At 42.0% G+C, this 18,116-nt stretch overlaps 1 protein-coding gene across 2 annotated transcripts in view; it reads right to left on the bottom strand.

The window, feature by feature from the left end:
• Window positions 1–18,116, bottom strand: part of RASA1 (RAS p21 protein activator 1) — a 926,777-nt gene that overhangs the window by 251,755 nt on the left and 656,906 nt on the right. For both annotated transcript variants that reach the window (XM_086960862.1, XM_086960861.1), the window contains exon 21: window positions 16,499–16,566. In XM_086960862.1, the coding sequence (XP_086816988.1) occupies window positions 16,499–16,566 (68 nt within the window). The remainder of the gene's footprint in view (window positions 1–16,498; window positions 16,567–18,116) is intronic.

The following is an 18,116-nucleotide window of genomic DNA, read 5'->3' as shown; positions in this document are numbered from 1 at the left end:
GAATGCCCACAGAAGCCGCCCCTCCTGTTTGACGCACTGAGAGAGACGCTGTCTTTTTCTCCAGCCGAGAAAATCCAGCTCCGGTGTTTCCAGACTACCCTTGCGGTTGCTGGAATATCGACTCCTGAGGAAAGAGATACCAGACCTCCCACATTCTATTACCAAGGTACGGAGCTGACTAAACCCTTAAGATAATTCTTGATGCAGATTCTTGGCAAAATTATCTTAACCAACTTAACATCGCTACTTACTTGTCCCTTTCCACGTATTAGGCTTAGGTCAGGTACACCGGGGTAGGCATAGTTAGAAGCATCAATTGAGCCTTTTAGTCAATGTATTTATGTATGTACATATTTTATCCATTTTAAAGTATCATATGGCTAAGAAACCGTATCAATGCTTTTACAGTATTATTTCATAATACTACTTCTACTGTACGCTCTCTACTTTACTTTAAGTATTGCAATTGTGGCAATTCATTTCTCTTGCATGAGAAAGAAAACTGCTCAATAAATAACACCTTTTTATTGAAAACGCCAGTCTCTCTATTTCTCTGCACTCTGGTGAAACTAAGTATGCACTGCTGACTGAGTGAAATATCTGTCAATTGTTTTCACACGACTCTAGAGATATACTCTTATTTTGAGGGAGCAAAGTTGTCATGTTTATGCGGTTGTCTGAAACTGAATCTCTTCTTGTCTGAGCCAGGGAAGGTTATCCATCCCTCTTCATTCAAGAAAGTTTCCAGTGACCTCTGAGCTAGCTGGCGCAAACCTAAATTAAGTTTAACAAAGGCAGTAGAGACCTAAATGACCCGAGTCCTACGTCTACACTGCTGTTTATGTTTTTCCAATGCGCAGAGCCTATTGGGAAAATAGGAACTACACTACATGGCGCCCAACGTATGGTAAGGCGATAATCTAACGCAAGACAATAGAGTAACTCAGTCGTGCTTTTTCACAACAGAACCCTTTTCCCGTAAAAACTCCAATAGACGTCTGGAGTGGGTGAAAGGTTAATATCTGCCGGAACTTAGTAGGATGAGAATCCTATGTATTAGTTTCTGGTTTTGATCAACGTTGAAGGATACAGTGTTCCAAAATATTGTGCACCTAATCTTTGTTCCCTTGAAACTCGATCTGCAACAGAAAACTTTCAGTCAGTTCAAATGACAGAATGTGACGAAGAAAGGGAGCGAGCAAGAATAGCAGCTCGACTCTTAGAGGAAGACACAAGTCTCCATGAAACTGAACCGGATGCAATACTCATTCCGGTCAATGTAAGAAGAACTATAACTCTTAAACTTATAGAAAATGGACTGACAGCACGAGGTGGTACAGTGATATTCGTGATAAGAGGCACATGAATATCGGCAGACAGAGGTATTCTATTCATGGATACATTTTCCAGCAGCACACGCTACGACAAAAGACTTCCACTATTACAAAATAGAGGAACATCTGGATGAATACACTCCTTTCGAGGAGATTGAAATCCCACTAAAATACCAAGAGCACCTGCTCTGGTTTAAAGGCGCCCTAAAACATAATGATCACATCACCAGGCTCGGTCCACTAGGTAGACCAGGAGCAACGTGGCCGGTTCTAGCCAGCTACACACCACATCCAGACATTGATAAAATGTCAGTTCCTGAACTTTTAGCTCAGCTAAAACTCTTAATTAAAATACATAGACAATTAGTCCAATATGTCATGCGGACCTCAATAATCCAACCGACATTTAACATTCCACAGCAGACCTCCCACCACGGGACCATAAACAAAATCACACCACAGAACATACAATCATGTCTTGGTAAAGTACCCATAAAACGGGAACAAATTCCATTCTGGTTAGCACAGAAAATTACTCAAATAGAGGCAGTATTTCCTGATACTACGCCTACTGATAAACACAGAATTCTATCTGTCTCCCAATGGGGATCGCACCACATGTGGAGGACTGTGACACTTGGGGCACAGTCTTGGCTTCCATCTACACAAAAACACACGGTGTCCCATCTATGGCGGTAATACCAGATGTACTAAGACAGATTCAAAACGAATACAGTCCAGAACCAGCTTTAACTCTGGGTATGAAATTACTAAAAGACTTCAAGCTGGTCTCGGCTATATTATTAGCCAACATAAAAGGTGAAGCAGCATCAGTGGCGATTCGCCAGAAATTGAAAGAAACAGATATAGCAGCCCAACCATTGGAACTTGCCAGAATTATAGAAATATTCTATGAAGAGCTAGGAAGAGATAGTTTGGGTGGGAAACCGATAAAACCCCAACTAACTGAAAATCCTGAAAAAAACATTTATTAAAAATAATTTAAAAACTCCAAAAAAGAGTTGGGAAGGTAATAAACCATTCCCAGGGAAAAACGTTTCCAGTCCAGAGGAAGGTCGCCTCAGCGTAGAGAGAGATCTCCAGGCTGAGAAGACAAGTCTCCCCAAAGGGAACCCTCTGAAAAGAGATACAACCTTAGAGATGGGGATAAAATAAGAAAACAGGACAGATATCAAGATGTTGATACACGTCCCTCTAGATCCTTCTCACTGAATCTTTCTCTATCTTCCTCACAGAAATCGAAAGAAGAGGACGGTCAGAACACAGAGAAGAGCACGCCAAGTCCAAAGACACGGAACCTGCTCATCAAAGTAAAAAATTACTATTTCCCAGAAAGAAGGTAGCAAGTATTAAGATTAAACATGCTGAGGATACTGAGGACACAGCTGAAAAACGGAGAGTGGGCACAGACAATGCTAGATAGCGGAGCAGAAGTGACCATAGCTCACAAGACCTTGATGAATCTTCTGGAGACAGTGGACACGAATGAATACATTCAAGTGTAAACTGCAGACACACAGGTTAGTGTGCCCCATAAGCTATATGAAATAACATTACGTATAGAGGGAGATAAAACCAGGAAAATAAAAAGTCTCTTTTGGGAAAAACTTTCAAAAGGCTATGACATTCTGTTAGCTGAAAAAGACTGGCCACCAGAGTTTGTCAGGGAGTGCCCTTATGGCGAAGAAATGATTAAGCCTGCCTTCTCAAATCATATCACGATTCATAAAAAATATACTTATGCAAGAAAATGGGCAGTAGCCCAAGCTCCTGCTTTGTAAAAAAAATCATGTAGGATGGGATGAGGACTCACCTCACCACAAGATCCAGTTAAAAAAATCAGCCCACTGCACAAAGGCAGTATCCAGTTAAACAAGAAGCTAAAAAACAAGTCATGGAGATCTTAGATCAACTTGAATATCAAGGGGTGATCGAAACATGCACCTCTCAAATAAACAATCCTTTGTTTCCTGTATCCAAGCCAGACAATTCATATCATCCGGTTTTGGACTACAGACACCTTAACTCCTGTTGTAAAACATTTGCAGTACAAAACTCACATAGTGCAGCACTAATGAATACCATTGTGCGCAAAAAATATAAAACAACATTAGACATCTCTAATGGATTCTTCTGTCAAAACATTGCACCAGAAAGCAGGTATTTGACCGCTTTCTCAATATTTGGGTCGCAAAAACAATTTTGTCGACTCCCACAGGGATTCAACAATAGCCCGGGATTATTCTCAGCAAGGGTAACAGAGTTACTACAAATATATGATCATGAAGCATTATCATATGTTGATGACATCTATCTCACAGACGATGACTTGGAGACTCACTTAAAAAGGGTGAACACCATAATACTTGGACTCGCCTCAGAGGGTTACAAATTCAACTTTAAAAAGTCACGAATTTCCCATCTAACTGTCCTATTTTTAGGTTATGAATTATCAAGTGAAGGCAAAAGCCTGGCAGACAATTTCTTACAGAAATGTGCTATACTCCAAGCACCAAAAACGCTGAAGAATTTACCATCACTACTAGGGTTCCTGAATTTCGGAAGAACATACATTCTAAATTATGCTGAGAGGGTTAAACCTCTCTATGAATTAATAAAACCAGATTTCAAACAAACCAATAGGACTCAGAAACACACAGAAATGTTGAGATCACTACAAACAGACATGTAACTAAAACAAAATTACAAACACGTGAGAACACACGCAATCTTGTAATCCAAGTCATCCCAGGAAGATGCGGATTCACATACCTGACCTCTAATGAGGGAGAAACTGTACCTATAGCTTAAAAATCACATTTGTACACTGAAGCTGAAATGAAATTCAGCTCCACAGAGAAAATTCTAACTGCGGTCAGAACTGCTGTAGCTAAAGAAAGAGCCCTAGCCCAAGGCATTAGAAAAGCAGTTTTTTCTGCAGAATCAGCCCTTGAGGCATTAACAAGTCCTCATAACCTGGTTAAAGGAGTATTAGATCCAAAATAGATAGAATGGGAAAATTATTTTGCTACAGAAGACGTGAAATACTATTTTGACCCAAAACTGAAAAAACTAGATGATCTAGTATATGAACGCGAATATCCTCTGCCAGCTGAAATTCTGCCTGTAGAAAAATATACCTGCGTAATCTATATGGACAGATTCGCACAACACTATGATGTTGAAAATAAATCCTATGATTCAGTGTGCGCGATTGTTAAAGGTCGCTGGCGCTCTGGTAAATTCAAACCAATGATTACCAAAACTGAATCACTCAGGAAGTGTTCAGCTCAGCGAGCTGAAATAAGAACTTTAAAGATGGCGCTTGAAAATGCCGATCGCGAATTCCCCACACTAATAGTGTGCGATTCGTATTTCTGCATCAAATCCTATAACAATGACATGCAGACATGGATCAAAAACGGTTACAAAGATGACACAGGTGCTACAATAAAGCATAAAAGGCTTTAGGAACAGGCAGTTCTTTTACAGAAAGAACTACAAAGGACTCACGTGATACACGCATTGAGTCATCGACGTGATGACGTTCACGTTGCAGGGAATTCATTGGCTAACACAGCCACAGCGGAAGCGGTTCAACCGGCTTCCGTAGCCACCGAAAAGCGCTCAAAAAACACATAGATGGGGAAACCATGCTGGCAGTAAAAGCCTCATTAAAAGGCATGCAGCATTACCTCTCAACTATCCACTCAGTAATACATACATAATTGATGCAAACTTCGTTCCGTTTGCTCTAATCCCTGGAGTGGGGGATAGGGTAATTCCAAACACGAACCGGAGAATCTTCTTACTACAAGAAGCACATATGGGGTTGGGTCTGAGGCACCAAGAGATCCTGAAATCTCTGATGGAACTACAATCGGAGTACTGGTGGCCGGGAATGAGCGTAGATATCTACTATTTTGCAAAGAATTGCAAGGACTGCAACAGAGATCGCAGTTGTGAACCGCCCCAGCCTGTAGCCCAGATACCACTATTAGATAGCATCAGGCTATCTATATCGCAGAAATCCAGTCGGAGAAATGCATCCCCATAATAATTAAGACTGAATTCACTTAAAAATGTAGACCCCAGAACTCGGCTGACGCCAGAACTGTTATAAAAGATTTGCGAGTCTTTATCGGCACATACGCAATTGGCATGCTACATTCTGATCAGGGTACTGCGTTTTGCTCTCGAGCTTACAAAGAGGCCATGAACAGTATGGGCATCGCAATGCGGTATTCTTCTCCCTTCCATCCTGAGGTAAATGCGGTTGTGGAAAGAAAAAAACGGGACTTAATGCAATCTATAACGGCGAGGGTATTAGGTTCGGGTGATGGGTGGGTCAAACATTTAACAAGTGTCCAACGTAGTCTTAATAATCTGTCAAGAAACTCTCTAAAAGGTCTCACTCCATACGAACTATTGTTCGGAACTAGAATGCTTATTCAGGACTTAGATAGTCACACTTCAGTGGTAGAAGAAAAAAGCTTTGATATCAAAGATCGTTTGGCTATTTCACAGGATCTAAATGAAAAAAGAAAAAACCTGAGTAACAAAGTTGAAACAACAGTCGACATCCACTGAAGAAAAACCACCTGCCCCAGCAAGACCTGTCTGGATTCCAAAGGTTGGGGATCTGGTTAGAGAAAAGATCGCGGTAAAGAAGGAATTTGGGCCTTCATACAGAAAGGCAGTACCTGTCTTAGCTATCAACGGAACAAGATCAGTAGTACTACCGCCCCATGCTGGTAAAAAGGAGAACCGAGTTGTATCCATCGACCTGGTAAAACCACAATCATGTGGCCAATAATAAGTAGTAGGCCCAGTGGACTCCCAAGAAATAGCAGAATACCAAAGTTTGCTACAATCCAAGAGGCTCATGCTGAGAGACTAATCAAATTGGAGAAATCAGCAATTAATAAAAAAGGACTGTGCAATAATGCCATGGAACTGGTGCCTCTTGAAACCCAAATAATAACAGTTAGTCAAGAAACACTAATCTACAATAATGTAGCCTCAGACTATTCTAATGAAACAAAGAAAAATGCAAAAGCAAATGGAAATCCGGAAGCAATTCCAACAATTGACAGAACTGCATCAGGCTACTTCATCAACTTCGACAATTTCTCTGAAGATCCAAGCGAACATAAAGAAACGCCTCCAACACAAAGTTTTAAAAACAAAGTAATTGAACTTTTCCAACAACTAAAAAAGACTAACCTAATTTCACCTTGGATTGAATTTTGGATTATGTTAGGTGTACTTTTCCTCCTGCTTTGGCTCATCATGGTTATATGTTTGGGAAGATTCATTGAAGGAAAATATAGTACAATGGACACAGCAAGTCAGAACATCAACTTAGTCCTAAAGCCACACACATCTTTTCACATCGAGAAAAGAGAACTGTCATCAGTAAACATCACAGCCATTCCAATACCCGGTGAGGTAGCATGGGACAGAACTGAATATGACATTTTGGGCCCGGTCGAGCTTTTAAAGTATCCCCACCAGCTCAACATTTCATTAAGTGATTTTGTAACACCTAGAGTACCTTCTCCGATGACTGGGACTTTGAAAACATTAATAATATGATGTCAGATTTAGTAATGTCAGCAAAATTTACAGAACAAGATTACTTGAAGGGTTGGTCCAACTATGAAGAGCTTTACTGTTACAACCATTATGGTGATCACTATTTGCATAAAAGTGCTCAGCCTAGAAATGTTTTATCTTTTAACCAGTGGGAACACTGTCCTACTCCACCAAAAGGCAATTCAAAAAAGTTTTCTGATAAATTCCAATATTTCTCAGGACTTAACTGTGACCCAAGAACGTTTTATTTTAAAATGTCAAATAGAATAAAAATGAAAACAATGTTGACAAATACTAAATTGATTTATTCAGAAAATTTTTATGACAAAATGTCTACATTAGGTTTCGAAATTTGGAAAAACACCATTGAAATAAAAACAATCCGGGGTTCCAAAGATTGGCAAGTACAAGGCCTAGAAGCACTGTTTAGGGCCTGCATGATCCCAGAACAAATTATTTTCTTGAATGACAATTCAACAAACTACTTGTCTTGGCCTTGCTAAGATAAAAGACATGAACACACCGTCTATTCCAAAACCCATGCCTGATAGTGACAGCACTACTGATGTGGAGATAGACGTTTCTAATATTTTATACCAAAACAGAACACATACTGATTGGAAAAAGTGGTTGATCTGGCCAACAGACACGAATAACTGTCAAGATAGATTCCTGAACAAAACACAGGGGTTCAAAATGACCAGACCAGACCCTAGATATTCCCAGAGACAACATCCAGAGATAGTTACAACATACAGTGTAGGGAAACTATGCCTTGAGTAGCTACAGAAATCCACACTGGCTGAAATTAAGCAACACTTGACTTTACTTAAAGACGGTGCTGACTTGCGTGATTTCTTAATGGGACCACGCTAACAGCGTCAAAAACGTTTCATAGCGGCCGGTATATACGCTGCATACAACGAAGCATGGAAAGTAATGCAAATTGAGACAGCAGAAAAAATACGAGAAATTGATCGTATTAATTTGGAAAAATCACTTTCTGTTGTGGACAATGGGTTAACGACTGTCTTCCAGAATATATTTACTGGACAGTATTGTATCGTCTGCCTTTGATATAATAGAGAAGGACTTACTAATGCTACAACATGGTCAGTCTCAATTACGTTCTATTGTACAGCTTGGATAGACGTTGCAAAATCTGCGTTCAGGCTACGAACCATGGCGTTTAATCAACACAACGTCATTATTCGGTCTCTTTAACCTTACTGATAAACAAATCAGTTTGGCACAAAAAGGAGCAGATTATACAATCCTGAGCATTGAAAAACTTGAGAGATTACCATTGACAATGTCAGAAAGACCTGTCATTGAATGTATAATACATGGAACGATTACAATTCCGATAACAACTTTCCAGTTTAACTACTGTAAAGAGTATATACCAGCAGGCCAGTATGAAAGGTTGGGTAAAGAATACATCAAATCAACCTGGGATTTACCTTATACACACAGATATTATAATGAAGGAAACAGAGGTATTTCTTAGTGGTAAAAATTGTAAAAAATCATTAAGCAGTACACTTCTGCGTCAAGGAATTAATTTGCATGGAGTCTGCAAAGGGTCTTCAAATAACCTTTCATGTCACCTGCATGGCAAGCCTGCAAAACAGATAGAGCCATTTTTTAGACCACTTTCTAATGGTAGTTACATTTTAATAAGTGACCACAGCTGTTGTGGCATGCTGCCAGGAAAAGCCTATCTGACAACTGTAACTTCCAGGGCCGTTTGCTGTATGCAAAGTATTGTATCCACACAGCAATCCAGATATGGGGGCTGCGTTATGGCCTCGGTTGAATATCTCTTCCCATTGAATTGATACTTTAAGCAGAATGAAGTCTATTCTTTTACAAACAACTGTGCCTCTAATGTCATCAAAAGAAACATATGATCTGCAAGTTGCAAGGACAACAGCAGAGATACATACCCTTTTATCAACAAATTGCCCCGTACATTTCGTAGAAGAGTTAAGCCAAATCTTAAACATGTCTGATACCGGTGGCATCACACATGTATTTAAGACAATTTTTTCGGGACTGTTAACACCATTTGGAACAGTTCTGGGCATCTTCCCGAATTTTGTCCATTCTGTCTTTGACGGCCTACCCTTAATCTTGGGACTCGTGGCAGGAATTTTATTTTCTTTGCTTCTTCTGCACCGATATGGCAAGCCAATCCACAGGCAAGACTCTAGCAACGATGGAAGAAACGATCCTAGCAATACAATACCCAGACAGTATCACTAAGGTCCTTGGATTGGCCCGGCTAAGAGATCTAAGTACAACCTGGTTTCTTTCATTCAGACCGATCCGGCAAGATTGCATCATACCTGTGCTTCGATGTCTGCTATGAGGAGAGGAATGTGTGTTGGACATCTGTCTTACACTACAATCAGCAGTACCAATGGATATCGATACTTTGCTAGGTCCGGTAACGACTCATGCATCGTGTTGTCCCCAGCGGCTACTGATTCTGATGACGGCATTCGTTGAGACTTCACCACTACGAGTATGTGGTGGTGAGGTAAGAGAGGAAAGCAGCACCGAACAGGTACAGCCTTCTGTGAGCATTGCTGATCCAACCATCGATGATAGCACTCACGCAGAGAACTGCACAGTTGAATCATTTTCATACTTGGTCGAAATTTCACCTGATGTGGTAGACCAATTTTTTGCGGGTATGTCTGAGATAATGTTCTCTCCAGTCAACGAGAATAACTCCTAATAAAAACAATGAGCCCAAAGCGTTCCCTGAACTGTGAATTCGGCCTTCAGTTTTTGATAAACAAAGCTACAGAAAATATTTGGAACTTTCCCCCTGAAAGCGAAATTATTTTTGCTCATATTTTCAAAATATTAACTTTTTTTGGCACATGGTACTCTGCTTAAAGTAGAACTATTATTAGAGAACAGAGCTTCTATTTTAGGATACTAGAGACAATATTTTACCTCAGCCTCTAGCACATATACAGAAATTTGTATAAATATGTGATGAAATGGTCTCGACCTTCTTTTCTGTATTTAGAGCCATTTCATGTGTAATTTTTGCAATTCGTTCAGCTGATATATATATATATGCATTTCTCTGAATGATAACACTGCTTGAAAAGCGTACAGTACAAATACTCATTTTCGTGTATTTACCGTATACCATTTCAAATGCGAAATATGTATTTAGGGGTGGGTCGGAAAAAAACACATGCACCTTTGAATGTTTAATATTGCTTAGTTTTAGTAATGATGGACATCAATTTGTGGAGTGGGTGTTGTGTTCTTATCTAGGACCCTAATTCGATATTCCTGATTTATGCCCTTGTGAGGTTATAATCAATAATGTCCCGACAAAGGCATAAGAATCAGATTCATATTCAGTAATAGCCCATGCAATCCAAAGCACAGCACGGCTACTCCCATCGACTCCGAGAAAGCACAACGCGTTCTTTAAACAAACCAAGCCTCCAGCAGCCCGGGAAAACCACCCCTGCTTTTGTTGTGATTTGAACAAGAACTCCTAAAGTCCTGCAAGAACTGTTAGTTCTTGCTGACGTCTTATGTCCAACCTTACGTCAAACCCGGCACCTTTCAGGTATAAAATACCAACAGTTGCCTTAAGCAAACACACGGTGGTTTGGAGCAGAGCGGCCATCTACTTGCCCGAGAGCCCCGCTGATGCGAGTGCCCACGGAAGCCGCCCCTCCTGTTTGACGCACTGAGAGAGGCGCTGTCTTATTCTCCAGCCGAGAAAATCCAGCTCCGGTGTTTCCAGCCTACCCTTGCAATTTGCTGGAATATCGAGTCCTGAGGAAAGAGATACCAGACCTCCCACATTCTATTACCAAGGTACGGAGCTGACTAAACCCTTAAGAGAATTCTTGATGCAGATTCTTGGCAAAATTATCTTAACCAACTTAACTTAACATCGTTACTTATTTGTCCCTTCCCACGTATTAGGCTTAGGTCAAGTACACCGGGGTAGGCGTAGTTAGAAGCACCAGTTGAACCTTTTAGTCAATGTATTTATGTATGTATATATATTTTATCAATTTTAAAGTATCATATGGCTAAGAAACTGTATCAATGCTTTTACAGTATTATTTCATAATACTACTTCTACTGTACGCACTCTACTTTACTTTAAGTATTGCAATTGTGGCAATTCATTTCTCTTGCATGAGAAAGAAGACTGCTCAATAAATAACACCTTTTTATTGAAAACGCCAGTCTCTCTATTTCTCTGCACTCTGGTGAAACTAAGTATGCACTGCTGACTGAGTGAAATATCGGTCTATTGTTTTCACACGACTCTAGAGATATACTCTTATTCTGAGGGAGCAAAGTTGTCATGTTTATGCGGTTGTCGGAAACTGAATCCCTTCTTGTCTGAGCCAGGGAAGGTTATCCATTCCTCTTCATTCAAGAAAGTTTCCAGTGATCTCTGAGCTAGCTGGCGCAAACCTAAATTAAGTTTAAAATAGTCAGTAGAGACCTAGATGACCTCAGTCCTACGTCTACACTGCTGTTTATGTTATTCCAATGCGCAGAGCCTATTGGGAAAATAGGAACTACACTACAGCTCGTCCACCATGATGCGGCGTCCCTCATGGACACGATAACGAAGATCTTGTCCTCGAAGGACCGGTCCACTTGGTGCCACTGCAAGTCTAGCTCCTCCTGGAGAGGGCGCATCCGTAACCTGCAGTGAGGAATCAGAGGAATGCAGGAAGAAATGGACCCTAGGAGGGACTTGTGGAGGCAAACTGAAAGTGACTGCCTTCTTCCAAGTAGACGGGCCATGACCATCAGCTTTTCTGGTCTCTCCAGGACGGAAAGGCTTTGTTGAGGGACGTGTCCAGAATGCCCCCCAAAAACCGGGCTGTTCTGGATGTGCACAGAGTCGACTTTTCCGTGTTGAGAGTAAGACCCAGATTGTCGAAAAGGTGTGTGCACGTTGCGGCTGCTTCCTCTGCCACATGCTTGGAAGGAGCCTTTAACAACCAGTCTTCCAGGTAAGGGAAAACCTGATGCTTTCACAGAAAAGCTGCCACGTGAGCTAGTACTTTTGTAAAGATCCGCGGAGCAGATCTGATTCCAAATGGTAGGACCTTGAACTGAAAGTGGCTCTTGGCTACTGTGAAGCGAAGGAACTTCCTGTGAGCTGGATGGATGGGTACATGAAAGTATGCGTCCTCTAGATCTAATGTCGCCATGTATTCTCCTGAGTTGAGGAGTCAAAGGATGTCCTGCAAGGACACCATTTGAAACAACTGTTTAATGAGATAGGTGTTGAGCTACCTCAGATCTAGAATAGGGTGCCACTTCTCTAAGGTCTTCCAAACTAGGAAGAATTAGGAGTAGAAACCCTCTCCCTGTTGAGAGAGAGGAACCGGCTCAATCTCCCCTTTCAGGAGCATTTGATGGACTTCTAATCGTAGAAGACAAAGATGTTTTGACTCGGTGGCACGAGGGGGTATTGAATGATATTCAGAACCCAACGATCCAATGTTATTTGCTGCCAGTTGTGGAAGTAATGTGAGATTCTGCCCCCCACTGGTGTTACAGGTAGAGAAGGAACAGTAGTTGGAGCCAGCAATCTGCTATTGACGCTTAGAGGAGTCCTTCCCCTGGCGTCCTTGTCATCCTCTGTTGTTAGATCTAGAGAAAGAGGATGATTGACCCTGCCGCCGGTTATATTGCAGGCAGTAAGATTGAGAGGCTGATGCATATGAAGAATACAGTTGTTGCTGGTATCCTCCTCTGTAGGGAGGAAGGCCTCGGCCTCTCGAAACGGGACCTTGCGGTATTGCAGAGTCCCCACGGATTTTGCGGTCTCCGTGTCTTTTTAATGTCCTGGAGCGCAAAATCAATGTGCTTCCCAAAGAGTGCCTCCCCATTGAAGGGACGATCCAAGATCTTGTTTCGGAAATCTGGACGAAACCATGTAGAACGAAGCCAGCCTTGGAGACGAAGGAAAGCAGCGCTTGCTAGGTAGTGGAACACAGTTGTTGCAATGTCCATTGCACAGTCAATGACCTCTGAGGAGGTTCTCTCTCCCTCCTGAAGAATCTTTTTCGCCTCCACTCTCGCATCTTCCGGCAATTGATCCAGATAGGGGGAAAAGTCACACCACATCGGACGATCATAGCGACCAAGTATTGCTAAGGCGTTTGCCGCCCGGACCATCAGGTTGGGCATGGAGGAAAACCTCTTGCCAGCGTTATCCAGGCGTCTGCCCTCTTTATCTGGAGCGGTTATAAGCGGAGCTGAACGATTTTGGACTTTCTTTGAGCTGCCTGGGAGATGACAGAGTCTGGTTTAGGCAGACTGACCAGGCAGACCGAGCTATCCTCAGGGGCTTTATATTTCTTTTTAAGGCGAGGCAGTACTGGAAGCACCGTGGCTGGACTTCTCATCACCTTTAGATCCTCGTCCCAGACATGACCAATTATAGGAATGGTCCGAACTGACTTTCTGTAAGGTTCTTTGTAGTGATGGGCATGGGTAGTTCGAACCTCTTAGCAGCCCTTTCCATCAAATCATGGAAACCCCCTATGTCTCCATGGGGAGAATCCACTGAAGCTGGTGAAGGCGAAGCCGGATCATGAATGATATAGTCATTCCACTCTGTGTCTGGATCTGGAAGAGTGACATTGCCCTGGTCCTCATCAGAGGTATCATCTTGGATGAGAGGGACGATTGGCAGTGTATTGGGAGCCACGGGCAGTGGTGGAGGTAGTGGCAATTGAAGGGTAGAAGGCAGTGCAGGTGGAACAGCTGTAACTGGCACCCCAACAGGAGCCGGAGATTGTGTTGGGAATCTCCGTTTATAGTCCGAAAGCATAAATTGCAAGTCTGTTAGTAGGGAGGTAGGCATAGAGACCATCTGTTGCTGGTAGACCTCTTGATAACCCAAGGGAGGATCATACTGCTGCTCCTCCATGTATTCTTCCTCAGAGTCTGTGTCCTGGCACTTAACATGCAATTGAGATGGGCTATTCGCATACCCATACAGCCTGTCATCCTCCTCAGATCCCTCCTCTTCAAGAAGGAGTGCAGGTGCTAGAGGTGTCACCCTCCTGGGGGAAGTCATCCCAGGGGTAATGTGGCGCTTTTCCCTCATCTACGATGATGTAAGGGTCGTCGACGAAGACATGAACGCCATCCATGGCACCATTGTTGAGATTGTCGTCACCATTGCAGCAGATGCTGCCATCGTCGTAGTAGACGTGGTTGTCTTTGTCACCACAGCCGTCGTCATCCTTATTAATGTAGAAGTAATCGATGTCATAGTCGACGACAGAGCACCACACCACTGCGGATCCCACAACCGGCGTCGATGCCATCAACGCTAAACCATGCAGCGTAGGCAAAGACAAGGACATCACCTTCGACGAGGTCGTTGACGGAGTCAGATCTGAAAGAGATGAGGACTTTGACTGTATCTCAGAAATCTTTGTCGACTGAGTCGTAACAGCGTAGTCGAAAAATGAATTTTTTTCACAGGTTTGCGATCAGAAGGGACAGAAGAAGGCTTTTGGAGCTGCCGGAGAAGATGGAGGAAGTGAGCTGGACTTTCTCTCTGATGTCACTCCTGCTGATAGTCCTTCCCTCCCTTTTACACCTCGGTGATCAGATTTGCTAGGACTGCGCCTTACAGACCTATGAGAGGTCTCTTCAAAGGCTTTACTTGGACGGTCCTTAGAAGGTAAAGGAGAAGACCTACCCTTTTTCACAGACCTCCTATAAGATGAAGCAGAAGGGGCTCATCACTATCACTGGAGACTTCTCCTTCCTTGACTTAAGCTTCTGGAGCCAGGTCAAGAGACGCCCCTCACGGTCTCGCAAACTTATTGTTGAGAAGGTCCGGCATATCTTACAGTCAGTCTACTGCCTTATGGTTTGGGTACAGACAGTAAATGCAATCCGTGTGCTTGTCGACCACAAAGTCTCTTCTTAGAGCAGGTTGCACACCGTTTAAAGAGGGCTTTCTTATCCTTGTCAGACCCTGTATTTTCGTGCCTGCAAGGAACCCCATTGCGGACCTGCTTACTGCATTGCCAGAACTCAAAAACTAGGGCATCTTCCCTGTCGATTTCACTCAGTCAACCCCTGCATACTCTCCTTGAATACTGTTGCATATTGTTTCTTGGGCTGAATCCCTTTTAGTCTCATCCCATCGTGGGACTACTGCAAATGTGTACTCTTTAGGCAATTATTCTTTGTCCTGAGGATGAACCGATATTGTTTGTGGTTCGAAACGTCGTCAACCTAAATGCACTAAATGCATAGTTGATATATACTTGTCATGCATATGTGTATGTTATGGATTGTCTGTTATATGATTTACAATAATCAGATGACCTTCTATTGCCTACTACTTCCCCCCTGTTTGTGCTCTCTCAGTGTGTTAGTCGGACATCGGCTGGTGTCCCGCTTCTATCACACGCTGTGGTTCATTGTTTTGTGACTATTTTTTTTATCAAGGTAATAAACTGTCCGGCTGGACATTTCCTCAAAAAAAATAGTTCCATTGGGTCTATATTCATTTTCCTTTAATGTTTTTCTGTCTAAGGACCTTTGTCTTTGAAATATAATAGTACTTACCCATGGTCCTTAGCATATTGCGCCTTGGGTTCCCTTGTCTTGGTTAAATAATTACTATGGTATGTTGGCACTTATTTGGGACTCTCCTGGAACACTGGAAGTACTGAAGGAATATTTGAGATTTCACCTTGAGTTGGGAGGTATAGTAAAGTGGGGTCTACTGATCGAGGATGGCGAGGTGATAAAATGGGAAAAATATCTGAACACACCAATGACTCCCTTATTTCTTTGGCTATTTACACCATTATTTGTTAATATAATGGATGAGGATAACTAACTTAGTTGATCAGATACAGGGGTACTGATTTATATGCTGCTCCTAACTAGGAGGCCGAGATGTAAGAAGCAGACCCTGTTGCTATCCCAGACTTTAAAAAAAATGGCTTGCTAGAGTAATGTATAATATTAAGTTAGATAAGAACTGTCAGAATAAATCAGGCAGAGCATGCTGGGAGCGTCTTGATATGCGAAAAAATCTGAACTTGGTCCTTTGAATACATCAATGAATAAGCTCTTGAACCGTTTTGTGTTGTGCATAAAGTTTCAAGTGTCCTAGCTTTCCAGTACAGGAAGTTTGTTGAGCACGCTAGAACATACAGATTAGTACTGGTAGTTGGATTAGTGCGGGCCAAATCTCTTTTCGTCTCTTGAAGGATGAGGACCAAAAAAAAAAAACAAAAAAAGCAGAATGCCAAAAATAGTGCTTGGCAGAATTAAAATGACGTATTTAACTTCACTGTTTCTCTACTCACTTCACAGAATTAACATAGCTGGGATAGTGCTAATTCAATAATTACATTCATACCCGGATAAATGACCATGAATGATGCCCAAAAAAACGTTTACACATGACTGCATACATTTCCAACCACTTACAACAAAACTCATTTAAAGAAACCTTTTAAAACTAGATGTCTACTCACCCGAGATAATATTGAACATTCGTGGGTTCAAGATTGCAGGACAAATCAATCGTAAAAAAACAAAACCACTGTAGACAAAAAGAACATGTATATTCAGAGGGGAACAGAAAATCGCATTTTAAACCATAATTAAATATTTTAACATTTTCTTTCACTGTTGGCTTGTATACAACACGAGTCATCTAGAGACAAGCATTAAAACATGGTCACTCTACAAAGAACCACCATATTATTTCAACATTTTAGGTTTAAACATTTATAGTTACTACTACAAAAAAACATTAACACTGCTCATGCAAACTAAACACCCGACTACCATTATACTGAAGTGGGACATTAATTAAACTTAACGTTCCCAGCTCTTGAGCTTATTGAACTGCACTGGTTTCTTATTTAAAAACTTCTTTTGAGCTCCCTATACGTTTGAAGGGACCAGAAGCAGGGAAGAGTTAGAGAAAAGGAAAAGCACGTATTCAAAACAATCTAAAATCTCAGATGCCTTTTGCTGCAAGAACACATAAGAATAGCTCACAAAATGTCTTATTTTGTGACACATTACTCTTTGCTTTTGGCTAGGTAGTCATGCCCAAAGCCCGCAGCCTTCAGTCTCTTTCCTTTTGAACTACAGAGAAGCGGTCTACATAAGGGACGACATCAGGTAGCCGTGCTGAAGTGGATAAGGCACCAATGGTGGTTGGGGTGGGAGGAGTTATCTGCAAACGCTGTCACACTTTCATTGCAAACCACACTTCGTGTTTTGAGCTACAAGCCCAAGCTTTCTTTATCAGGAAGCAGTGGTTAACAGTCAGATCTCATTGGAGCCTGTGTTTACCTAGCTCCGTACACATTGGCCTCCTTTAACTTGGCACTTCCTCATATTGCTGGATACAAAAAGCTTTCAGTGCTACCAGAGGTGTTGCACAGCTGGTGTACCATATCGAGAAGCCATCTCTTTGCACTCCTTCCATGCCAGGAAAATGTTAAAAACAATTCAAGTTGCCATAAGCCAGGAGTAGTTGGGGAAAAGTAATCCTATGTGAAAGTACTTAGAGATTCTATGCAGCCTCAATCCCGTGGGTGCACACATTTTATTCCACTCAAATAAAGAGCACACTATGATCTTGCCATTTTCAACAAATATAGATGTAGAGCTTCTGGAATTAGAAGAGTGTTAGAAATGGCGATTTCCGGTTGGCTAAGGGCTTGCGCCAAAGCCAGGCAGAAACCACCACTCTAGTCAGGGCAAGGGAGCCACACGCCAAAGATAACCCCTGCTCACCCTCTAGGTAACGTGACGCGAGCAGTAAGGCTTATCCCGGAGGCAATGTAGGTTTAGTGTTTGCGCGCGCACCCAGCAACAACACCCAAGGCCCACCACAAAGAAAACTCCACACAAGTTTATATATAAAAATAGCCTTTGTATTATACCAAACACATTAGATAAGAAACACACACTTTACAATGTGCCAGAGGCACGGGCAGAATTTACAGGGGAATATATACATGGGACAGGGCCACATGGACCACTGTCAGGAATATGCACTTTTAGAACTAGCACTTGGTAGAATTAGCACTTAGGACATAGAACATATACTAACTGTAGCACCAATAACAAATG

Source organism: Lissotriton vulgaris, chromosome 3_1, assembly GCF_964263255.1.
Source record: "Lissotriton vulgaris chromosome 3_1, aLisVul1.2, whole genome shotgun sequence".
Lineage (NCBI taxonomy): Eukaryota > Metazoa > Chordata > Amphibia > Caudata > Salamandridae > Lissotriton > Lissotriton vulgaris.
This window is presented reverse-complemented; position numbering and strand designations above follow the sequence as displayed.